This window comes from Schistocerca gregaria, chromosome 9, assembly GCF_023897955.1.
Source record: "Schistocerca gregaria isolate iqSchGreg1 chromosome 9, iqSchGreg1.2, whole genome shotgun sequence".
In the NCBI taxonomy this organism is placed as follows: Eukaryota; Metazoa; Arthropoda; class Insecta; order Orthoptera; family Acrididae; genus Schistocerca; species Schistocerca gregaria.
The window spans coordinates 71,256,268-71,283,007 of record NC_064928.1 but is presented as its reverse complement, the minus strand read 5'-3'; the positions used below and the strand labels follow the sequence as shown (position 1 = coordinate 71,283,007).

General features: G+C 44.0%; 1 protein-coding gene across 1 annotated transcript in view; it reads right to left on the bottom strand.

Moving 5' to 3' along the window:
* The window catches only part of LOC126292130 (arylalkylamine N-acetyltransferase 1-like), a 110,122-nt gene that overhangs the window by 40,398 nt on the left and 42,984 nt on the right, over nt 1-26,740 (bottom strand). Inside the window, exon 2 of the mRNA XM_049985963.1 lies at nt 6,804-6,987. Coding sequence (XP_049841920.1) covers nt 6,804-6,984 — 181 coding nt within the window. The 5' untranslated portion in view covers nt 6,985-6,987. The remainder of the gene's footprint in view (nt 1-6,803; nt 6,988-26,740) is intronic.

The window sequence follows — 26,740 nt, the reverse complement described above, 5'->3', positions numbered from 1 at the left end:
ATATCTGGGAATATATATATATATATATATATATATATATATATATATATATATATATATATATGTGTGTGTGTGTGTGTGTGTGTGTGTGTGGTGAAAAAATTTTGCCCCTTCTGAGACAAAAACCTGCAGGCGCCCCTGGCTCTTACTTACATGGAAATATCACAATAACTATGACCATTAACGAAATTATGAGCAGATCATAATGAATCTCACATATAAAGCTACAAGTAGGTAAAAATGAATATTTTTCTGAATAGCTTTCGTAAAATTGTTTGAGAAAGATCGCAAGGCGTGAGCATCGATTCTGTCATCGCCGACTGACCGAAAACACAAACGCTTGTCAGCCTCCCCTTCCAAACAAACGGTTGATCTCGCCCAGCACTTTAGGCGAAAACTGGTCAATGTGCATCAGAGTGCCCCTCAACATTTTTAATGACCATTCTTCCAAGGGTACGTTCTTACATTACAGTTATATATAAACTAAAATAGGGACAGTGGTGAATTAAGTCTTCTAAAAAGTCGTTAACACTCTTAGGAGTCTGCCTCGTGATGGCTGGGTATTGTGTGATGCCCTTAGGTTAGTTAGGTTTAAGTAGTTCTAAGTTCTAGGGGACTGATGACCTAAGATGTTAAGTCCCATAGTGCTCAGAGCCATTTGAACTCTTAGGAGGTAGCGCATTTCTCATAAGCATTCTGCCTTTGTGTGTCCACATTTCAGTTATGAACCAATTGTTGAATTGGTAAAAAAATGGAATATTAATTTGTTATCGAAGTCAAGGCTGGAATATCTTAAATTATAGTTTACAGCATGATACACCAAACCAAGTCGACCTGCTCCTGCAACACTGTGAAGTTCAGTTGTATTATTTAAGTTTACAATAGGCTGAGGGCTTAGAACATCCCTTCAGTTTATGTGACTTATACAAATGAGATCAAAAATTGTTTCGCATAATTCAGTTTTAGAAGAAGTGACTTTATTGTACAATTATATACGGTCAAACACGACTTCTCTTCTCTGGAGCACAAGTAATGTAGAACCATTAACTCCTACATGACACTGAATATGGCCCTTCTGAAGCCACTGATTCCATTTTAGCATTACAGTCGTATCCTGACCGGACACAAGTAGCATTTTTCGCACAACAATAAACCGCGACCCTGCCGATATGTGACATTTGTAGTTAAAGGTTTTACTGCATATGAAGCATAACATGTTCTTGTTACTGCCAATGAACACCCAGATGCGATTTCTGCGGGCTGCGTGATCTTTCCTTGTATACAGAAACTAGGGGGCATTACTGCTACCTACTGAAAAGCTAATGATTTGCATTATAGTACAACAGCGAACCCAGCTATGCTTCATATTCGCTAAATATGTATATTAATTGGTTGTACATCCTAAACTCCTTAATTCCCCTCTCTGCCCCTCTCCTCCTCCCCATCTCTTTCTCATTCCTCCTACCCCCTATTCTGTGCGTCAGCCCCCCCCCCCTATCTCTGTCCATATCTTCCTCCCTCTCTCTCTGTCCCTTGTCCCCCCCTTCCCCCAACCCCCCCCCCCCACCCCCCCACCCCTCTGTCCATCTTCTCCGTGTCGCTCTCTATGACTCGAGCTTTGTTTATTCGTATTGGAAGTAAAGCGTTGGTTAGCAAATGAAATCGATTAAAACGAATGGGTAAACTAGGTCGGATCATTTTTGTAATGGATATGAGAGAGACCACTCCAGCTACTGCGTCTGTATATTGCTTCAGGAACAGTATTTCGCACAGTTTTAACATGCGAATGTGTGGGATTAAAAAGATTCTGACGTTTCAAATTCTGCAGTAGTATTCCGATCATAAGACGGTGAGCCATAAATACAACTTTCCCGTTTTCTATAAAACCGACGACAGGGAAGTAAATAAAACAGCGCAATGTTGTGGAAACAATTTTTTGTTTGAAATTACGTTTTAGGAAAAAGAGTGTATTTGGAGGAAACATTTCGTCTAATGGTTTACATGCCTTGTTATTGCAGTTGAAACGGAAGCGGCGCATTTTCACAGCACAGCATTTTCTCTCTCTGTCGGGTTAAATAAATAAAAAAAAACATGTACCTTGTCGTTTGAAACAATTGATGACTTATAGCATGTGTGATCGAACGTTTATTAGTGCATCGTATAAAAATTTAATCTGTGAAAAACTTTCCACAATTTTTGCTGAGTACGTTTCCCCTGACAAAGTTTTTCCTTTCTATATTAAATATATATCTACATATTACATACATAAAAGTACGTACATTTATGTAATCATAAGTATCTGGACACCTGGCTGAAAATTACTTACAAGTTCGTGGCGCCCTCTATCGGTAATGCTGGAATTCAATATGGTGTTGGCCCACCCTTAGCCTTGATAATAGCGTCCACTATGGCACGCATACGTTCAGTTAGGTGCTGGAAGCTTTGAAACTTCCTGGCAGATTAAAACTGTGTGCCCGACCGAGACTCGAACTCGGGACCTTTGCCTTTCGCGGGCAAGTGCTCTACCAACTGAGCTACCGAAGCACGACTCACGTCCGGTACTCACAGCTTTACTTCTGCCAGTATCCGTCTCCTACCTTCCAAACTTTACAGAAGCTCTTCTGCGAACCTTGCAGAACTAGCACTCCTGAAAGAAAGGATAATTGCGGAGACATGGCTTAGCCACAGCCTGGGGGATGTTTCCAGAATGAGATTTTCACTCTGCAGCGGAGTGTGCGCTGATATGAAACTTCCTGGCAGATTAAAACTGTGTGCCCGACCGAGACTCGAACTCGGGACCTTTGCCTTTCGCGGGCAAGTGCTCTACCAACTGAGCTACCGAAGCACGACTCACGTCCGGTAGTCACAGCTGTACTTCTGCCAGTATCCGTCTCCTACCTTCCAAACTTTACAGAAGCTCTTCTGCGAACCTTGCAGAACTAGTACTCCTGAAAGAAAGGATAATTGCGGAGACATGGCTTAGCCACAGCCTGGGGGATGTTTCCAGAATGAGATTTTCACTCTGCAGCGGAGTGTGCGCTGATATGAAACTTCCTGGCAGATTAAAACTGTGTGCCCGACCGAGACTCGAACTCGGGACCTTTGCCTTTCGCGGGCAAGTGCTCTACCAACTGAGCTACCGAAGCACGACTCACGTCCGGTACTCACAGCTTTACTGGAAACATCCCCCAGGCTGTGGCTAAGCCATGTCTCCGCAATTATCCTTTCTTTCAGGAGTGCTAGTTCTGCAAGGTTCGCAGAAGAGCTTCTGTAAAGTTTGGAAGGTAGGAGACGGATACTGGCTGAAGTAAAGCTGTGAGTACCGGACGTGAGTCGTGCTTCGGTAGCTCAGTTGGTAGAGCACTTTCCCGCGAAAGGCAAAGGTCCCGAGTTCGAGTCTCGGTCGGGCACACAGTTTTAATCTGCCAGGAAGTTTCATATCAGCGCACACTCCGCTGCAGAGTGAAAATCTCATTCTGGCTGGAAGCTTTCTTGGGCAATGGCAGCCCGTTCTTCACTGAGTGCTACATTGAGGAGAGGTATCGATGTCGGTCGGTGAGGCGTGGCACGGAGTCGGCGTTCCAAAACATGACAAAGGAGTTCTGTAGGATTCATGTCAGGACTCTGTGTAGGCCAGTCCATTACAAGGATGATATTGTCGTGTAACCACTCCGTCACAGGCCGTCCATAATGAACAGGTGATCGATCGTGTTGAAAGATACAATCGCCATCCCCGAATTGCACTTCAACAGTGGGAAGCAATAAGTGCTTAAATCATCAGTCTAGGCCTGTGCTGTGACAGTGCCACGCAAAACAGCAAGGGGTGCAAGCCCCCTCCATGAAAAACACGAACACACCGTAGCACCACCGCCTCCGAATTTTGCTCTTGACAATACACAAGCTGGCAGATGACGGTCACCGGGCATTCGCCATACCCACATTCTGCAATCGGATCGCCACATTGTGTACCTTGATTCGTCACTCCGCAAACGTTTTTCATCTGTTCAATCGTCCAATGTTTACCCTCCTTACACTAAGCGAGGCGTCGTTTGGCATCTATACGGCGTGATGTGCCGCTTATGAGTAGCCTATCGACCATGAAATCAAAGTTTTCTCACCTCCTGGCCATCTGTCACAGTACTTGCAGTGGATCCTGATGCAGTTTGGAATTCCCGTGTGATGGACTGGACAGGTCTGTGTATCAGACATTAAGACCCTCTTCAACTGTTGGCGTTCACTGTCAGTCAACACAGGAAGTCGGCCTGTACGCTTTTGTGTTGTACGTGTCCCTTCACGTTTCCGCTTCACTATCACGTCGGAAAAATTGGACCTAGGGATATTTAGGAGTGTGGAAATCTCGCGTTCACGACCACGTTCGAAGTCCGCGAGTTCTGCAGAGGGCCTCATACTGCACCCTCACGATGTCTAATGACTACTGAGGTCGCTGATACGGAGTACTTCGCAGTAGGTGGCAGCGCAATGCAAATAATATGAAAAACGTATGTCTTTGGTGGTATCCGGATAATTTCGATCACATAGTGTAGCTTATATCTGTCTGAATGCCCATCAGAGTATGGTCTAAGGCTCTGAAGTAAATCGCTGAAGAACTCTCCGAGATTTTCGGTAACGAAGTTTTCGATTTGTGTATTACACATATATATTTCCGTATTACATATTATAAAATATATAGCCTCTGTCCATCCGACGTTTATTAGAGTGTCGTGCACAAATGTGAAGTAAATCAGTCAAGAAGTCTTCGAGAGTTCTGCTAACTAAGCAACGAGTTGTCTTTATAGTTGTATAGATTTCGTACATATTCGAGGGTCATTGAATAATTAAAGAGACAAACTGGTCTGGAGGAAAAACTGTTTATTTTTACAAAACATACTTTTTCTACTTTTCAACATAATCCCCTTGAACATTTATGCATTTGTTCCAATGGGCTACAAGGTCTTTTATTCCAGCTGCAAAGAACGTTTCATCTTGAACCCATTTCCCACGAACTTTTCCACGTCCTCGTTGCCCTGGAACCTCTTCCCACGTAATGCCTACTTCAGTGCACCAGATAAATGGAAATCACTAGGTGCTAAATCAGGACTGTAAGGGGGATGAGGCAGTGCCTCTCAGCGCATTTTGTCGATGGTTTCACACATTAGTTGACCAATATGCGTTGTCTTGCTGGAGAATCACACCTCTCCGCTGAAATCCACGACGTCCTCTCATGGCTGTCTTCATGTTGTTTAAAAGCAAATCCGAGTAGTATTGGCTTTTCATTCTCCGCTGATCTTCGAGATAATCACAAAAAACTGGACCTTCAGGTTCCCAAAACACCGTCAACATGACTTTCCCTGCTAATGCTTGGGTTTTGAATTTTTTCTTGACAGGTGTGTTGGTGTGCTTCCACTCCATGCATTCACTTTTTGAGCCGGCCGAAGTGGCCGTGCGGTTCTAGGCGCTGCAGTTTGGAACCGCAAGACCGCTACGGTCGCAGGTTCGAATCCTGCCTCGGGCATGAATGTGTGTGATGTCTTTAGGTTAGTTAGGTTTAACTAGTTCTAAGTTCTAGGGGACTGATGACGTCAGAAGCTGAGTCGCATAGTGCTCAGAGCCATCTTTTTTTTCTCTTTTTTATTCTAGATCATAATAGTGAACCTAAGTTTCATCACAAGCTAAAATTTTATTGAGGAAGTGCTCACTTTCTATTTCATAGCGTTTCTTTAGTACTGTGCACACTCTCAACCAGTTTTTCTTAAGTAGTCGCGCCAGCTCCTTTGGGACCGATCTTGCTCATGTTTTGCGATACTTCAACTTGTGCCGGATAATGTTATGAACTCTACCAGAACTAACTTGAACCTTATCAACTACCATTTCAACAGTCACACGGCGCTCTCCAGGAATAATGTCATCAAATTGACTGTCCAGTGATGGAGTTGAAACTACAACTTGTCGGCCAGAACGATGTTCGTCAGTTACTGAGTCGCGACTATTTCTGAACTGCTCTACCCACTTGTAAAAATTTGCAGGATTTTTATAACCCTCATCAAAAACTTTAGACATTCTACAGTGTTTATTCACTGGTTTCTCGCCTTCAGCAAGTAAAAAACGAATAACAGAAGGTTGTTCAACTAATGTGAACGTTTCAAGCGGACTTGCAAACTTCAAATGTATTTTTGAAGTTATAAACAAAAGAATGTTGATACATCAGCTGATCAGGGCTCATTCCAGTGATGCCAACTTAAAGCCATAAAAGTACTAATCTTGCCCTACTAACAGTTTTTCCCCCGGACCAACTTGCCTCTTTAATTATTGAATGACCTTCGTATTTATATACGTGGAAAAAGCTAGTTACGTTTTTGGCAACTAGGTGCAAACGTGGCGCTGTACAGCATATTGTCCATGTCTCCAGTGCTCATAATGAACAAATTATGTAAGCAACAGTTAACACTAAAATCATCATCACGCCTTTCTCACTTGTTTGAACTTTACTGTTGATCCATTCCGCATGGAAAGAAAATTGTACGTCTTCCTTGCATTCACAGCGCCACATTTCCCCTGGTGGCCAAAATGGGAACTATTTTTTCCCCGTGTAAACCGGTTTCGCATTATCGCATTAGAATATCTACCAAGTTTCGATGTCATGCGATAATTATAGCCCACACTGAAAAAAAGAAAAGTAAAGTACTTAATTAAATAAAATAAGAAACTCTGTTAGTATTTACACTTTAATTGTAAGCAGGCGGTACTTAAGAAGAGTGAGTGTTTGCGCTGAGCTGACCCTTTTGGCAGAGAGCGACCAGCCGTACCTTCAGGCAGCGCCTCCAGACAGAAGCTCTCCTGCTCTGGAGAGGAGTCCTGACCGTCGGCCATGATGCCAACCGCGGCGTTGAGCGGCTCGTCCCTCAGGAAGAAGCGCCTCAGGAAGGACACCAGCTGCGGGCCGTCCCCCTCTGTCAGCGTCCGGATGGCGAAGCCCGGCGAGGACATCACCTACACAGGCAGGACGGTGCTTGTATCTGTCTTCGTACACTAACTTCATTATCCAAGTGGACACAGATGGCCGCTACAGAACTCTCGTTTCTTTTCTATCAAATCCAGAGAACTGGAAACTATGAAGCAGGGGCTAGTAGTTTCTTCATTTGTGGATCCACAGACCCGCTGTATAGTGTGATAATTATAGAACCATAAGAAAAAATTGGCAGGGGTGAAATACAGTTGTACAGAAACGAGATAGCAGTTATAAGGATCGAGGGACAGAAAGAGAAGCAGTGGTTGGGAAGGGAGTGAGACAGGGTTGTAGCCTCTCCCCGATGTTATTCAATCTGTATATTGAGCAAGCAGTAAAGGAAACAAAAGAAAAATTCGGAGTAGGTATTAACAACCATGGAGAAGAAATAAAAACTTTGAGATTTGCCGATGACATTGTAATTCTGTCAGAGACAGCAAAGGACTTGGAAGAGCAGTTGAACGGAATGGACAATGTCTTGAAAGGAGGATATAAGATGAACATCAACAAAAGCAAAACGAGGATAATGGAATGTAGTCGAATTAACTCAGGTGATGCTGAGGGAATTAGATTAGGAAATGAGACACTTGAAGTAGTAAACGAGTTTTGCTATTTCGGGAGCAAGATAACTGATGATGGTCGAAGTAGAGAGGATATAAAATGTAGACTGGCAATGGCAAGGAATGCGTTTGTGAAGAAGAGGAATTTGTTAATGTCGAGTGTAGCTTTAAGTGTCAGGAACTGGTTTCTGAAAGTATTTGTATGGAGTGTATCCATGTATGGAAGTGAAACATGGACGATGAATATTTTGGACAAGAAGAGAATAGAAGCTTTCGAAATGTGGTGCTACAGAAGAATGCTGAAGATTAGATGGGTAGATCACATAACTAATGAGGAGGTATTGAATAGGATTGGGGAGAAGAGGAGCTTGTGGCACGACTACGCGTAGAAGAAGGGATCGGTTTGTAGGACATGTTCTGAGGTATCAAGGGATCACCAATTTAGTATTGGAGGGCAGCGTGGAGGGTAAAAATCGTAGAGGGCGACCAACAGATGAATACACTAAGCAGATTCAGAGGGATGTAGGCTGCAGTAGGTACTGGGAGATGAAGAAGCTTGAACCGGATAGAGTAGCATGGAGAGCTGCATCAAAGCAGTCTCAGTACTGAAGACCACAACAACAACATGAAACAAGTACATTATTTACAAAGTACGGCGTTCACACACTTTATTCAACGTGTAGGATACTGGAATTTAGGTTATGACAAGTTCGATTCGCCTGCCATCATTGGCGATGACGTGGCGCAGACGAATAGCGAAATATTGCACGACCCGCTGAAGTGTCGGAACGTAGAAGCTGTCGATGACCTCCTGTTTTCAGCTGGGCAATGGTTTTCACGTTATTGCTGTACACCTTTGATACAGCCCCACAAACAGGAGTGGCACGTGTTAAGATCCTGTGTGAGGCCCGTGCCAGTGGCCTCTGGGTACCCCAGAGCCAGAATGCGGTCCCCAAAGCGCTCCCCCTGGACATCAGACACCCTCCTGCTCCTGTGTGGTAGAGCTCCGTCTTGCAAGAACCACATCTCGTCGAAACCGCGGTCACTTTCGATAATAGGGATGAAATCAGCTTCCAAAACCTTGATGTACTGTTCAGTAGTCACGGTGCTATCAAGAAATATAGCATCGATTATTTCGTGACATTGCACAGCGCACAGTCATTAATTGAGGATGAAGAGACTTCTCCATCGCGAAATGCGGGTTCTCAGTTCCCCAAACGCACCAATTTTGTTTTTCTGACGAACGCATCCAAATGAGAGGATTTCGAACCCATCCAACTGAAAGAGGGTTTCAAAACAATGCATATGAAAGAGGATTTCGTCGCTAAACCAAACCACACAACCCATAATCATGCACCGCTGCCAACCGTGCAGTTTGAACGTCCTAAAGTAAACCTTTCAGAAGTTGTGACCCATTTTATTTCATATAGTTCAATTATTATCACCCTGTAATTTCTGTATGCTAAAATCACTTCGAAATTTTTTATACTTGTCAGCTTTATACATATAACACGGCAGTCTAAAACGAAAGGACGGAAGTAACTTTGGCACGATGTCGAAATGTCAAGTAACATAGGTCGATCAAACTTGGACCACACATAGAAAGAACGACTACAGGGTAACACACAAGGTAATTGAAAGAAATACGCAATGACACGAATAGAAATGACACTTTTATTCAAAGACAATAACTACACTGAGTAACTGCGATTTATTATAGCCCCCTGGACATTAAAAAAGACGAGTCATGGTTGTTGAGTAAACCGCACCATCACCAAGGGCGGCAACGCTGGCCACAAGTTTGGTAATGATGGTGATGTTTGGTTCGTGGGCCGCTGAACTAAGCGGTCATCTGCGCCTTTACGTAGGCCCAATTTTTTTCACAGGTCAATCTAGCCACTGACACGAAGGTTGAGGATGATGGTGAAATGATGACATGAATACAAACACCCAGTCCCCACGCAGAGAAAATCCCCACCCCGGCCGGGAATAGAGCCCGGGTCCCTGTGGTCCAGAGGATGCAACTAGACCACGAGCTGCGGACAACAAGTTCGGTAACGAGTTTTTGTTGTAGGACATTCACTTCCTCCAGCAGTCCGGTTGACAACTGCTGATGGCCGTTGGACGTGTGGACGTGCTACAGTACGTTCCCCACCGCATCCCATACGTCCTCGATAGGATTTAAGTCGGGAGAGGGGCAGGCCAGTCAATTTGCCGTATATACTCTCGTCCTGAGAGCTCATCCACCTGTGCTAATCGATGCGGTCCCGCTTGCCCTCCATGAACATGATGTCAGGGCTGAGTGCACACCGAAAAGCATTCTCTTAGTTATAGCATAAATCAGCAGATTGGAGAGCTACGTAATCGTACAGTTCGAAGGAAGAGGCAAATAACGTCGTCTTTAGCTGTGAGTACCGGGCGTGAGTCGTGCTTCGGTAGCTCAGTTGGTAGAGCACTTGCCCGCGAAAGGCAAAGGTCCCGAGTTCGAGTCTCGGTCGGGCACACAGTATTAATCTGCCAGGAAGTTTCATATCAGCGCACACTCCGCTGAAGAGTGAAAATATCATTCTGGAAACATCCCCCAGGCTGTGGCTAAGCCATGTCTCCACAGTATCCTTTCTTTCAGGAGTGCTAGTTCTGCATGTTTCGCAGAAGAGCTTCTGTAAAGTTTGGAAGGTAGGAGACGGATACTGGCAGAAGTAAAGCTGTGAGTACCGGGCGTGAGTCGTGCTTCGGTAGCTCAGATGGTAGAGCACTTGCCCGCGAAAGGCAAAGGTCCCGAGTTCGAGTCTCGGTCGGGCACACAGTTTTAATGTGCCAGAAAGTTTCAGCGTTGTCTTTCATCTCCAAAGTAAGTAAAGGAACATCGACATTTCATACACTATGTGATATCCGGACACCCCCAAAAACATACTTTTTTATATTAGGTACTTTGTGCTGCCACCTAACGCCCGGTACTCTGTATCAGCTACCTCAGTAATCATTAGACATCGTGAGAGAGCAAAATGTGGTGTTCCGCTGAACTAACGGACTTCGAACGTGGTCATGTGGTTGGGTACCACTGCCGGCCGGAGTGGCCGAGCGGTTCTAGGCGCTACAGTCTGGAACCGCGTGACCGCTACGGTCGCAGGTTCGAATCCTGCCTCGGGCATGGGTGTGTGTGATGTCCTTAGGTTAGTTAGGTTTAAGTAGTTCTAAGTCCTAGGGGACTGATGACCACAGCAGTTAAGTACCATACTGCTCAGAGCCATTTCGGTATCATTTCTGTCATATGTCTGTACGCGAGATTTCCACACTCCTAAACATCCAATAGGTCAACTGTTTCCGATGTGACAGTGAAGTGGAAACGTGAAGGGACACGTAAAGCACAAAAGCGTACAGGCCGACCTCGTCGGTTGACTGACACAGACCGCCGACAGTTGAAGAGGTTCGTAATGTGTAACATGCAGACACCTATCCAGACCGTCACACAGGAATCCAAAACTGCATCACGATCCACTGCAAGTAGTATGACAGTTTGGCAGGAGGTGAGAAAACTTAGATTTCCTGGACGAACGACTGCTCATAAGACACACATGACGCCGGTAATGGAAAACTACGCCTCGCTTGGTGTAAAGAGCGTCAATATTGGACGATTGAACAGTGCAAAAACGTTGTGTGGAGTGACGAATCATGGTACACAATGTGGCGATCCGATGGCAGGGTGTGGTTATGGCGAATGTCCGGTGAACGTCACCTGCCACCGTGTGTAGTGCCAACAGAAAAATTCGAAGGCGCTGATGTCATGGTGTGGTCGTGTATGTCATGGAGGGGGCTTGAACCCATTGTTATTTTGCGTGGCACTATCACAGCACAGGCCTACATTGATGTTTTAATTGGTGCGTTATAACTGCTTAACAGATTTCATGAGGTGTCGTCAAATTTTCGCTAAGATTAATACTGTTTAATGAACAGCAGATGGTTATCACTGTTGAAGCGTGAGGCATGTAATGCTCCGCAGCGTATAACATATTACACAGCCATTAGCTTCCTCTGTCTAGTTTACTTCGACACGGTCAAGACGTGGACCTTCAGTAGACCACGTACGTTTAGCGAGAGCTCGACAGCATTCATTATTTGAATATCTCAAGTTAATGATTCCTGAGTGTACACACATCGAAAAAAGTGTTGCACCAACTCGGTTCCGAGAGTTCCAGAACCTGTACAGAAAATTGGAATAGAGATCAACATAAACATCATTTCCGCCATTCTTATAGCTCATGAACACTACACATTGCATGTGGTACCACCATACAGCGAGACTTTCAGAGGCGGTGGTCCAGACTGCTGTACACACCGGTACCCCTAATACCCAGCAGCACGTCCTCTTGCATTGCTGCATGCCTGTATTCGCCCTGGCATACTATCCACAAGTTCATCAAGGCGCTGTTGATACAGATTGTCCCATTCCTCAACTGCGATTCGGCGTTGATATCTCAGATTGGTTGGTGGGTCACGTCGTCCATAAACAGATGTTTTCATCCTATCCCAGGTATGTTCGTTAGGGTTCACGTCTGGAGAAAATGCTGGCCACTCTAGTCGAGCGATATCGTTATCGGAAAAGGAAGTCATTCACAAGATGTGCGCGGTGGGGGCTCAAATTTTCGTCCATGAAGACGAACGCCTCGCCAATATGCTGCCGATATGGTTGCACTATCAGTCGGAGGATGGCATTCCTGTATCGTACAGCCGTCACGGAGCCTTCCATGACCACCAGCGGCGTACGTCGGCATCACGCAATGCCACACCAAAACAGCAGGGAACCTCCACCTTGCTGCAATCGCTGGACAGTGTGTCTAAGGTGTTCAGCCTGACTGGGTTGCCTCCAAACACGCCTCCGACGATTGTCTGGTTGAAGGCATACGCGACACTCATCGGTAAAGAGTACGTGATGTCACTCCTGAGCGGTCCATTCGGCATGTTGTTGGGTCCATCTGTACCGCACTGCACGGTGTCGTGGTTGCAAAGATGGACATCGCCATGGACGTCGGGAGTGAAGTTGGGCATCATGCAGCCTATTGCGCACAGTTTCAGTCGTGTCGCGAGGTCGTGTGGCTGGACAAAGAGCATTATTGAACATCATGGCGTTGCTGTCAGGATTCCTCTGAGCTATAATCCGTAGGCAGCTCCAATCCACTGCATCCTTGGGCGCCATGAGCGAGGCATGTCATCGACAGTTCCTGTCTCTCTGTATCTCCTCCATGACCGAACAACATCGCTGTGGTTCACTCCGAGACGCCTGGACGTTTCCCTTGTTGAGAACCCTTTCTGGCAGAAAGTAACAATTCGGACGCGACCGAACCCCGGTATTGACCGTCTAGGCATAGTGTAACTACAGACAACACAGGCCCTGTACGTCCTTCCTGGCTGATCGGCTGTCAGAGCCCCTCCGTCTAGTAGGTGCTGCTCGTGCATTGTTGTTTACATCTTTGGGCAGGTTTAGTGACATCTGTGAACAGTGAAAGGGACTGTGTCTGTGATACAATATCCACAGCCAACGTCTGTCTTCAGGAGTTCTGGGAACCGGGGTGACGCAAAATATTTTTGATGTGTCTGTGTATGTAACATTTATGGGTATTGCATATGTGCCAACATTTATAACGAAGACATGCAGTGTCGACTACACAAATGAGAGTTGTCTAATTTTCTGGAATGTACAAACGTTGTAAAATTTTCTTAAGGATTACATTAACAGCTGTTCATTGTCTCTAGGCTATGGATTGAAAACTTACAATTAGTTTGAAACTAGTCAGCAGAAATAAAAATTATTGAATGCAATTGTGACAGAGACTGAAGCAATATGTGTCGTTTTAAATGTTTAAATTCTGTCAGTAATTTTAAGAAATATTGAAAACAAAATTTTAAACAGACAGTCTGCATTCGTTTGGTACTACTGTAGATTATGGACAAGCATGCAGCACAGATGCATTGTTGTTGGTTCTTCGTAGTTGTAAAAAAGAGAAGAGAGCTGTAGCTGGAACATCCCGTGCGCAGTAGGATTATTATAGACGAAGCACGAGCGCGGACGGGGGATCGTGTGGCGAAGGGCATCGAGCTCGCCCTTTCGAAATGAATCTTCCTGGCACAACCCAGGATAACTGTGGAACCCTAATCCTCGATGACCGGTGACAGATTTGATCTGACGTCCTCCACATTACGTCTCCAGTTAATTACCACTGAGTCATCATGGACATTATAGACAGCCGGCGGAAGCTGTTTTACATAAATTAATCTTACTACATGCATATTTAAATTGGATGATGGTGGGACATAAGCTGGTATAATTTTTTTTTCATTGAAAATGAAACTCCTCCAGCTGTATTTAAGATTTCATATTTATTTGGCTACTAGTTTCGACGTTGCGTGATCGTAATCTTCAGGCCCGCACACTTTGATATCAATTCTGTATGGCTGAGTACAACACAAATTACGTCGTCGTCGTTGCTGCTGTGATGCTTGTAGTGGTCTTCAGCCCGAAACTGGTTTGTTGCAGCTGTACATCTGCATTTACGCCTATACTCCGCAAGCCACTTTAGGATGTGTGGCGGAGGGTACTTTGTTATTCACCCCCTCCCTCTTCACGTGTTCCAGTCCCGAATAGTTCCCGGGAAAAATCCTCTAATTTTGTCTCAATGGTATTTTCGCGAGATACGCGTAGGAGAAAGCAATATTTTTGTTGACTTTTCTGAACGTACGCTCTCCAAACTTTCATAACAAACCACAACGTTGTGGAGACTACCCGTCTTGCAGCGTCTGCCATAGTTGTTGGCTGAGCTCCGTGTCGCTTTCGCGCATATTCAATGACCCTGTAAGGAAACGTGCTGCTTTTCTTTGAATCCTTTCCATTTCCCCTATCAGCTTGACCTGGTAGAGATCCCGTACTGATGAGCAACATTCAAGAACAGGTCGAAACAGGGTTTCGTAAGCTACCTCCTTTGTCGATGGACTACATTTCCTAAGGATTCTTCCAATGAATATCAGTCTGGCATCTGCATACACGCGATTAATTTGATGTGGTCATTCTCAAATCGCTCCGCACACATACTCCCAGATATTTTATGGCAGTTAATACCTCCAATGAGTGTTCTGCATTTGCGTAATCAAATAGCAAAGGGTCTGTCTGGCTGTATATTAGCAATACGTTGCGTTTGTTAATCTTGAGGCTCAACTGGCAGGAATTACGGAATTAACGATTTCTGGACAGATTCGGACTTTGTACTGTGACAGTGGAAAAGCGACTACTAATCACAGTTGGTGACGGTTTGTGGATATTAAACGGGAACAATCTCTTTATCGAAAGTGACAGCACATTGTTTAGTGCCTCTGATACTGACGGGATTCCAGATTAGATACTTATTCAAAGAAGCCCTTTGAATGCGATCGTGTGAATGAACTGATTTATTAATAATTATTGTTAAATAAAATGACGTGTTAATTTGATACTGACTATTCGTCTTGAACTTTACCTCGATTTAGTTTCATAAATAATTAGGTTACGTGATTTTCACCAAGAATAAACTGCAGACTAGTAACTGAAACAAGTGAATGAGAATCTATTGAAAACGCTAGTATTAATTTACTTATGGTTTTTTTTCCTTCAGAACTGGGAAGACAATACGTGTAGTGACTCACTGGGGTTAATTTAAGAACGGGCCAGGATAAAACAAAACCCCTCAATACCAGTCAATGTATAGATAAATTAACATTCCTACTTTCATGCAAGATACGGAACTCGGGATAGAAAAAAGGGTCGCTACACCAACTTCTTGTTGCCTACTAGCGGTTTCAGCATTCTTCAAATACTTTCCGTAGACGCGGACGAGAGTATCGCTCGAGCAGCCCACCAGCTTCGCCGTTTCCGAGATGCTCGCTCCCACGCGCTGGGCCGCAACAATCTGGCTTTTGTCACAGCCGCTTAAGTCAGCGGATTTTCCCATTTAGCCACGTATCGTCGCTAGAAGCATTCCTCATTTGTCCCTACTCCGCTCATATACTTCTGTTACTGCTTCTGGCGCCCTCAGCGTCACCAGGCAGTATGCAAACTCGCTGTGGGCAGCGCTCGTCGGGATATGTGTACGTCTGACGGACGTCGTCGCCGCGAGTTAGGCCCACACGGGACACCAGTTATCGCGGGACTCCTAACAACTAAAGTACCTGATGCGCTAAGGTCACTGCGGCCGCCACGTGTTTTGTAAACAACTCTGGCGATACGGTGCTATCTTCTCAAACAGTGCAGATGCGGCGAGCGATTACAGAGCCTCAGCTGTGCAAAGTCGACTGCTGTAGCCTCGGAGATTACCAGCGGCCGCTGTAAACAGCTGTAAACAGCTGTAAACATCCTCCCTAGCAGGGCAGGAGCGAGCCGATCCTGCGCCTCTGACAGAACTGCCAATGCTGCCATATGCAAAGATACTTTCCTGCAATTTTTTCTGTGGAGTTGTAGCAGATTTTAAGTAGAACTTTTTAAACCGAAACATTATTCAATATATGTTGTTGTAGTCTTCAGTCCTGAGACTGGTTTGATGCAGCTCTCCATGCTACTCTATCCTGTGCCAGCTTCTTCATCTCCCAGTACCTACTGCAACCTACATCCTTCTGAATCTGTTTAGTGTATTCATCTCTTGGTCTCCCTCTACGATTTTTACCCTCCACGCTGCCCTCCAATAGTAAGTTGGTCATCCCTTGATGCCTCAGAACATGTCCTACCAACCGATCCCTTCTTCTAGTCAAGTTGTGCCACAAACGTCTCCCCAATCCTATTCAATACCTCATTAGTTGTATGATCTACCCACCATCAGTTATTTTGCTCCCCAAATAGCAAAACTCCTTTAGTCCTTTAAGTGTCTCATTTCCTAATCTAATTCCCTCAGCATCACCCGACTTAATTCGACTACATTCCATTATCCTCCTTTTGCTATTGTTGATGTTCATCTTATATCCTCCTTTCCAGACACTGTCCATTCCGTCAACTGTTCTTCCAAGTCTTTTGCTGTCTCTGGCAGAATTACAATGTCATCGGCGAACCTCAAAGTTTTTATTTCTTCTCCATGGTCTTTAATACCTACTCCAAATTTTTCTTTTGGTTCCTTTACTGCTTGCTCAATATACAGATTGAATAACATCGGGGACAGACTACAGCCCTGTCTCACTCCCTTCCCAACCACTGCTTCCCTTTCATGTCCATCAACTCTTATAACTGCCATCTGGTTTCTGTACAAATTGTAAATAGCCTTTCGCTCCCTGTATTTTCCCCCTGCCACCTTCAGAATTTGAAAGAGAGTATTTCAGTCAACATTGTCAAAAGCTTTCTCTAAGTCTACAAATGCTAGAAATGTAGGTTTGCCTTTCCTTAATCTAGCTTCTAAGATAAGTCGTAGGGTCAGTATTGCCTCACGTGTTCCAACATTTCTACGGTATCCAAACTAATCTTCCCCGAGGTCTGCTTCTATCAGTTTTTCCATTCGTCTGTAAACAATTCGCGTTAGTATTTTGCATCCGTGACTTATTAAACTGATTGTTGCGCAATTTTCACATCTTCAAGCACCTGCTTTCTTTGGTATTGGAATTACTATATTCTTCTTGAAGGCTGAGGGTATTTCGCCTGACTCATACATCTTGCTAACCAGATGGTACAGTTTTGTCAGGACTGGCTCTCTCAAGGCCGTCATTAGTTCGACTCAGGTCTTTCAGTGCTCTGTCAGACTCTTCACACAGTATAGTATCTCCCATTTCCATTTCAGCTTCATTCCCATTTCATATTCAATATATATATATATATATATATATATATATATATATATATATATATATATATATATGGAAATCGCTAAGGTGTTGTATATATACTACAGGGTGTAAATTTGAAGCTGACAAAGCAGAATACCTCGAAAAATGTGCTTCACACTAAAAAATGTGTAGAATCCAAAGTTGATTTTTTTTGTGGTGGGGGAGGGGACACATCTGCTGGTGTGGTATCGATAGGCACGATGCCACGGCTTAGGTTGGCATTACGACAGAAACCGACGACAGCGCCCTCTAGCCGGCGCTGGAGAGTTCTACGAGCATCGCTACTTCGACCACAAATATAATAGACTAGCTCTGACGTCATTTTCGTGGCTGCAATATCTCTGGGCTGAAGTCACGTGATTGTTAGCAGAACATGGTTGTTTCGTGTTGCACTTATGGCTGTACTCAGCGTTTTGTCGCGGGAAATGGCATTACATTTCACGTGTAAGTGCAGATGCGTTTATTGAAATCTGCTGAAGTGACTTTTATGGTTTTTACACTTGAAACAGAGTATCACGTAAATTAATGTGTTGAAAGAGATACCTGTAAAGTCAGACTCATATTGCATTTTGGAAAGTATCTGTGATAATTCGGTTACAGAGGTAAGTATAATTGTTTCCCGTTCCTCCTCATAGGTTCCATAAGGATGAAAACCGAAGGCAGCTTTGGATACAGGACCTGAAACGGAAAAACTTTAAGCCATCTGCACATACGCGCCTTTGCTCGAAGCACTCCGCGGAGAAGTGTTTTGATAGGTTAGTTATTATTTGCAATGTATCTTTATAATTTATATTTACAGTGTCTGTCATTTTTAAACCTAGGCTCCAAAATTGTTTTCTGAAACTTCAAAGTCTCACCTTTCATCTACAATATCATTTTTTTAAACTGATAGTTTAAACTTTTGTAAAAATAGTGGGCACTAAACCTTTGAAGTGCACCTAAAATTGATACTCTAAAATGGACCTGCTCCTAAAGTCGACAATTTTGGCACCTATAGTTGACATAATTCCCATTTCCCATTTTCTTTTATAAGTGACTAGAGTTCAAGACGCGGCGAATCCAATGTTTAAAGTTTTGACACGAGCCCACTCTTATTCTTTAAAACAATTTTAACGACATTTTTACTTTAATTGATAGTTTATAGTAATTTCGTCGCGCTGCCCATCAGAGTGGCGTTCGATGTATTTGTTAGATTTTATAAATGGTACTGTGAACAAATCCAGGTCAAATGTATTTCCGACATAATTTTTCGCAAATAAAAAAATTAATTTTTGCTGGAAGCGTTTCGCAGTCAATTGAAAAATGTGGGTAAAATGCTATACAAACATAGGATGGCAGACCGCTAATTTGAAATCCCGCCACGTTTTGCCAACAGTCACGTGGTTTATGTTGGGGCCACACCAGCCCTATGGCTTCCGCACAGCAAGGCTAGTCCACTTGTATCTGTGGTGGAAGATAGCCACAGATTCTGCCGTCAGATGCAGCGAGCCAGGAAACTTGGCTTCAGCCTTGCTCTCCATACGAGGGGTCTAAGACTTCGCATCTGTACAAAGTTATGTATTCTGTCTTGCACCTTTAGTCACGGCAGTACCGACGTAATTTTCCTACTGCTACTCCAACCCACGGTCCGCTTTCCACGCGGGATACAAAAGCTGGTTAGCCCGCCACCACAGCCCCCTGGGAGGTGGGGCGGGAAGAAAGTTTAATATTTCAAATGGGATCCCCCATATTTTATTGCAGAATCAGATTCTACATAAAAAGCTACGTACTTTTTGTCTTAAACATTTGTTTTGATGCTTGGTAGTTAGCGCTGTAATTCAAGAAAATCGATGTTCTCATGTTTCCATGGAGAATGGTTACGGATAAATAAATATTTATTTACTTCGTAATGTTTGGTTAGCTAGTTAGCTAGTCAGATGATTTGTTTGATCATTAAAAATTGTGAGGCCTCATGACCACGAAACAAACAAAACTTATCCGAATTTGCGGAAAAAAATTAATACAGTATTTGGGTCAACATTTGTAAAACTCTAATCATTCCTCTCTCTCAAACTCCAGCCTATGGGGAAACCTTACAGAAGCTGCGAACCTTGCAGAACTAGCACTCCTGAAAGAAAGGATACTGCGGAGACAGGGCTTAGCCACAGTCTGGGGGATGTTTCCAGAATGAGATTTTCACTCTCCAGCGGAGTGTGCGCTGATATGAAACTTCCTGGCAAATTAAAGCTGCGTGTCGGACCGAGTCTCGAACTCGGGACCTTTGTCTTTGGCGGGGAAGTGCTCTACCATCTGAGCTACTAAAGCACATCTCGCACCTTCTTCTAACAGCTTTACTTCTGCCAGTAGGTTCGCAGGAGAGCCTCTGTAAAGTTTCGAAGGTAGGAGACGAGGTACTGGCAGAAGTAAAGCTGTGAGGACGGGGCATGAGTCGTGCTTGGGTAACTCAGATGGTAGAGCACTTCCCCCCGAAAGGCGAAGGTCCAGAGTTCGAGTCTCGGTCGGGCACACAGTTTTAATCTGCCAGGAAGTTTCTTATTATTTTTTTCTATTTTTAGTGAAATATTTGACCACAGTCGGAGCAAGACGCCTATAAATTAAGCGTCCGAATTTTCATAGCCAAACGAAGAGTTGTAAATGGTCAAATATGGTATCAAATTGACCAGGAAAGGTCTAGTTTTACTTGAGAGTTACCAGGGTAGTTAAGAAAAACATAATTAGTTATTTGAGGCGAACAGTAAAACATTTCACGAACAGCTGCTGCCAGCTATACAGGGTGGTCCATTGATCGTGACCGGGCCAAATATCTCACGAAATAAGTGTGAAACGAAACTCATCTAGCTTGAAGGGGGAAACCAGATGACGCTATGGTTGGCCCGCTAGATGGCGCTGCCGTAGGTGAAACGGATATCCACTGCGTTTTTCTAAATAGGAACCCCCATTTTTTATTACATATTCGTGTAGTACGTAAAGAAATATGAATGTTATAGTTGGACCCCCTTTTTCGCTTTGTGATACGATGGTGGTGTAATAGTCACAAACGTATAAGTACGTGGTGTCCGCCAGTGCGGACGGTATTTGCTTCGTGATACATTACCCGTGTTAAAATGGACCGTTTACCAATTGATGAAAAGGTCGATATCGTGTTGATGTATGTCTATTGTGATCAAAATGCCCAACGGGCGTGTGCTTTGTATGGTGTTCGGTATCCTGGACGACATCATCCAAGTGCCCGGACCGTTCGCCGGATAGCTACGTTATTTAAGTAAACAGGAAGTGTTCAGCCCCACGTGAAACGTCATCCACGACCTGCAACAAATGATGATGCCCAAGTAGGTGTTTTTGCTGCTGTCGCGGCTAATCCGCACATCAGTAGCAGACAAATTGCGCGAGAATCGGGAATCTCTAAAAGGTCGGTGTTCAGAACGCTACAGCAACATCGATTGCACCAGGAATTACATGGCGATGACTTTGAACGTCGTGTACCGTTCTGCCACTGGGCACAAGAGAAATTACGGGTTGATGACAGATTCTTTGCACGGGTCATTCACCAACAGCGGTAATGTAAACCTGCATTATATGCAATATTGGCCAACGGAAAATCCACGATGGCTGCGACAAGTGGAACATCAGCGGCCTTGGCGGGTTAATGTATGGTGCGGCATTATGGGAGGGAGGATAATTGGCCCCCTTTTTATCGATGGCAATCTAAATGGTGCAATGTATGCTGATTTCCTACGTAAAGTTCTACCGATGTTACTACAAGATGTTTCACTGCATGACACAATGGCGATGCACTCCCAACATGATGGATGTCCGGCAAATAGCTAGAGTGCGGTTGAAGCGGTATTGAATAGCATATTTCATGACAGGTGGATTGGTCGCCGAAGCACCATACCATGGCCCGCACGTTCACCGGATCTGACGCCCGCGGATTTCTTTCTGTGGGGAAAGTTGAAGGATATTTGCCATCGTGATCCACCGACAACGCCTAACAACATCCGTCAGGGCATTGTCAATGGATGTGCGAACATTACGGAAGGCGAACTACTCGCTTTTGAGAGGAATATCGTATTTCCAAACGCATTGAGGTTGACGGATATCATTTTGAGCATTTATTGCATTAATGTGGTATTTAGAGGTAATCACGCTGTAACAACATGCGTTCTCAGGAATTATAAGTTCACAAAGGTTCATGTATCACATTGGAACAACCGAAATAAAATGTTCAAACGTACCTACGTTCTTTAGTTTAATTTAAAAAACCTACCTGTTACCAACTGTTCGTCTAAAATTGTGAGCCATATATTTGTGAGAATGCCATCTATCACAAAGCGAAAAAAATGGTCCAACCAAAACATTCATATTTCTTTACGTACTACACGAATATGTAATAAAAAATGCGGGTTCCTATTTTAGAAAAACCGCAGTTGATATCCGTTTGACCTATGGCAGCACCATCTAGCGAGGCAACCATTGCGCCGTCTGGTTTGCCCCTTCACGCTAGACGAGTTTCGTTCTTTGCAGTTTTTTCGTTTGACACTTATTTCGTGAGACATTTTGCCCGTTCACGATCAATGGACCACCCTGTATAACTGATGTGTCAAAAAGTTCATCTCTTCAAGACTTAGGTATAAGGGTCGACCAGAAAACTCAAAAATATTCCGTTCGAAGGCCGTGCATTTAAGAATCGCTGCGGTTAGCACACTGAACTCGCATGCGGGAGGACGACGGTTCAAACCCGCGTCCGGCCATCCTGGTTTAGGTTTTCCGTGATTTCCCTAAATGGCTTCAGGAAAATGCTGGGATGGTTCCTTTGAATGGGCACGGCCGACGTCCTTGCCCTACGCGACGCGACGAATGACCTTGCTGTTTAGTTCCCTGTCTCGAAATCAACCGACCAACCAGTCTGAATTGGTGTACCAATCAGGCAAGGTCGCTGTGAGCATTGAGGAAATCACCCCATCGCCTCACAGCTTTCAGATACCCGTTTAGCAAAGCACCGAGTCCTGCTGCGTGAATATCTCCTTGAGTGCGTGCTGCGCACCCTCGTCCTACAAGAGTCGCCGACACTTCAAGACTTTGACCGCACGGTGAGAAGTCAGGACTATGGGGCGAGTGTTCCTGTGTCTCCCCCATGAGTTGGCGTAACTTGTGGCTCGCGACGTTTGAGATGCAGCGACGTGCGTCGCCAGGAACCAGGAGCAAACCTCGGCGCGCATGCTGCCCCATACACGTTCTTCATTCTTCGACGGATGCTACAGGTGTTTGCCCTTCGACAGCCAAGAAAAGAATAAGAAACCGTTGGTCCTGTTGAGACGTATATGGTAACAATATCGCCAAAGTTCACCTTTCCTCATTTACCACACACATGTCTGAAAGACACAAATGCCACAATGCCCTCTAATGGAAACTTTTCGATCGCTTCTCATATTTTGCGCGTAAAAGATGTTCATTCGTGTGATATTTAGCTGCTCCTGTGTTCAGAACAATTCTTGAAATTAAAAAGTAATTAAAAAATTGTCAAATATTTTGTGAAATAATTTGAATAAAATTAAAATAAAAAATAAATCAGAGAAATATGTCACGTCTCTCTGAACGACGCATAAAATCTTGTACAGCAAATGTGATGCGTCAGATATTCCTGTAATATCTTTTCTTTCTCAAATGCAGATAAATCATTTCACAAAACATTTAGTCTTTTTGCAATTTTTTAAGTTACGTAACAGATCGTACCAACCTAAAGTTGGTAGCCGGGGAAATACTGGTTAGGCAAGCAAATTACGTATCTGCTCCACGGTTTTTTTGCCTGTTTCCTCCACCGTCGCATCTCAACCGGCAGAAATCGGCCATAATCGGAAGCCTTCGGTCTAATAGCGTACAACGACGGAGCGAGGTAGCGGCGATGTCCAGGGCCGTAGCGACTCCTGGGCAGGAAAGCCAAGACTGCTGGCTGATGAATGGGCTTTCATAGCAATAGAAGAAATTAAACATCCATTTTATTTTAATTTTGTCCATTGTTTTTTAGTTTTTCACCCGCGACTGTTTTACTTTCGTAAAATGAAGAACAAACCGCCTTCAGTCACAAGTTGCGTTTATTTACTGCACTATGCATTTCGAGACCTCGAGGCTCATCTTCAGGTGCTTTTTAGTGATTAACATAAGGTTTTTTAGTTTTTTGCATTTTAACATTGTATGATGTCTGCTTCTGTTGTGCAGTTTGAATACACAATACACATCTTCAATTTTGCAGTAGATACTGGGATATATACATAGTCACACACTTTTTCGCACACTGTAGTAGCAGAACGTAAACATGACTACAATGTGGGAAAAAGTGTGTGAATATGTATATATCCCAGTATGTAGTGCAAAATTGAAGATGTGTATTGTGTATACGAACTGCACAACAGAAGCAGACATCATACAATGTTAAACAGCATACAACTAAAAAACCTGATGTAAATCACTAAAAAGCACCTGAAGATGAGCCTCCAGGGCTCGAAATGCATAATGCAGTAAATAAACGCAACTTGTGACTGGAGGCGGTTTGTTCTTCATTTTATCAATTTTATTCTTTTATCAGGAATTCAGATGGGTGCTCCCTACTCGGACTGTGAGGCTGTCAACCAGTCAGTCGGTCAAGGTAGACATGCCAGAATGTCAGTTTTGGGTTTGGCAAAAGTCCAAAAAAGGGGACAGCTCGCCTCATACACTAAGCGTCCTGAAAATTAGTGCCAGAACGAGCGTCTGTAGTCTCTTCTCGTTACGTGTCTGCTATTACCTCATGGTAATACCAACGCTGAAGAGCCAAAGAAATTGGTACACCTGACTAATATCGTGTAGGATGTCTCAAGTGTTGGAGGGAATTAACACCACGAAACCTTCAGGGCTGTCCATAAATCCATAAGAGTACGAAGGGGTGGAGTTGTTTTCTGAACAGCACGTTTCAAGGCATCCCAGATATGCTCAATACATATGTGGGGAGTTTCGTGGCAAGAGATAGCGTTTACACGAAGAAGAATGTTCCTGGAGCAACTGGGTAGAAATTCTCGACGTGTGTTGTGTCGCATTGTCCTGTTGGAATTTCCCAAGTCCGTCAGACTGCACAATGGACTTGAATGTATGCAGGTGACCAGACAAGATGTTTACGTACGTGTCACCTATCAGAGTCATATCTATGCCTATCAGGGGTCCCATATCTCTCCAACTGCACACGCCCCACACCATTACAGAGCCTCCACCAGCTTGAACAGTCCCCTGCTGACATCCAAGGCCCCTGGATTCATACCCGTACACGTCCATCCACTCGATACAATTTGAAACAATGTCGGTGTTGACAGGCCCAAGCGAGGCGTAAAGCTTCGAATCGTGCAGTCATCAACGGTACACGAGTGGGCCTTCAGCTCAGAAAGCCGATATCGATGTTGTGTCTTCGTTGAATGGTTCGAACGCTGACACTTGATGATGGCCCAGCATTGAAATCTGCAGCAATTTGCGGAAGGGTTGCACTTCTGTCACTTTGAAATATTCTCTTCAGTCGTCGTTGGTCCCGTTCTTGCAGGATCTTTTTCGGCCGCAGCGATGTCGGAGATCTGATGTTTTACCATTCCTGATATTCACGGTACACTCGTGAAATAGTCGTACGGGAAAATCCTCACTTCATCGCTACCTCGGAGATGCTGTGTCCCATCGCTCGTGCGCTGACTATAGCACCACGTTCAAACTCACTTAAATCTTGATAACCTACCATTGTAGCAGCAGTAACCTATCTGACAACTGCGCCACACACCTGTCTTCTGTTGGCGTTGCCGACCGCAGCGCCGTATTCTGTCTATTTCATATATCTCTGCATATGCCTATACCAGTTTCTTTGGCGCTTCAGTGTATTTCCCACAGCTGTGTATAATCGGGTATAGTAATAACCTTATGTCTTATGCAGCAGCGTAGCTCGACCCCCACTACTGAGCAAAAATAACACAATGGACAATACTTCACCGGCGCATTGAATCAGGGGAGACGGCCCATCAAACCCGCAGTGATACGATCAATGGCAGATAATCTTGTGGAACCTTACTTGTTTCTTTTCGACACTCTACAACTGAATATTAATAATGTTTCGTTTACTCCGTCTTCAATTGCTATTATTGTAACAACTCTCAAAGCAATTTGAAAATCCTGGCACACTGAAATCATTCGCCTGAAAAGTATTAAAATAAAACATTCGGAAGCAGATGAAACCAAACATTACACATGCAGATAATAAATAGCAGACAAATATTAAAACTTGAAATACCATTTAAATTTTAAAAGGGATACATAAATACATTTTAATACTCTTCTCACTTAAATACGCTTCTTAATGGACCTGGGGGAAACCATATTTTAGCGTAGAAAAAGGACTGCGTAAACGCAGTGTAATTTGTCTGTGGCGGCAATGTGTCATTTTAAAAGCTTATTGTAGACTTTTTTTGTACAGCAAAATACTGAAGGAAAAGAAGGTAATACTCACTTCAGATGTACTGTAACCTCTGAACTTCTTCGATATCTGAATCTGAAGAACACAGCGATCAGTAGCCACTCAACGCATCCGACAGCTTTCGGAAGTGAAGTGCGTCAGAGCTTCGCACATCAGTTTAAGCAAGTAGCTTAAATGCCGTGCTATTTCTTGCGACATTTCCGTTAATTTCTCTCTAGATAGGTTCAGTGGGGTTAAAATTGCACTGGTAAGGCGTTAACCCGACGACAATGTGATTCACAGGCTGCGCCGCTTCAGCAATAATGTGCTGATCTGCAGCGTAAGCTTCAGCTTGTTTCAGCAATTCAAGCTTACTCGCAATAGGATCGATATGTACTGCTTTTCCTATCAATCAGTTTACGATTTCTTCAATGCTCCAAGATTTTTATGGCCGACGCTCAGTCTTAACACATAACTAAAACATTGCTCGGCTCTATTTTGGGTAGGATATCCTTGAACCGTTTTAGAAACGCTATACCATTAATGCGTTCGTGATACCCTCTAGTATTTTTTTCTTCAAAAAAATAAGTTTAGAACGTTCCAGAGAACCACAGTTGCTATCTATACGAGCTATAATCATCTTTTTTTCCATTTACCGTCGGATTTTGTAACCTCTTTGATAGACCTGCAACAAAGCTTCTCTGTTATCAGTCACTGTCTCGTCAGTAAACACTCTTTGTGTCACATGTCCTGCGTAAACACATCTTTCGTCAAGGTAATAAATTTTCCGTTTCTCGCCTCTTAACTATTGAATCTGTCGGAGATAACGCCCCCTCCACAAAGCAGTATCCTCTCTATCTGTAATTATTGTATTCCGTTTCCTACTTTCAAATTGAA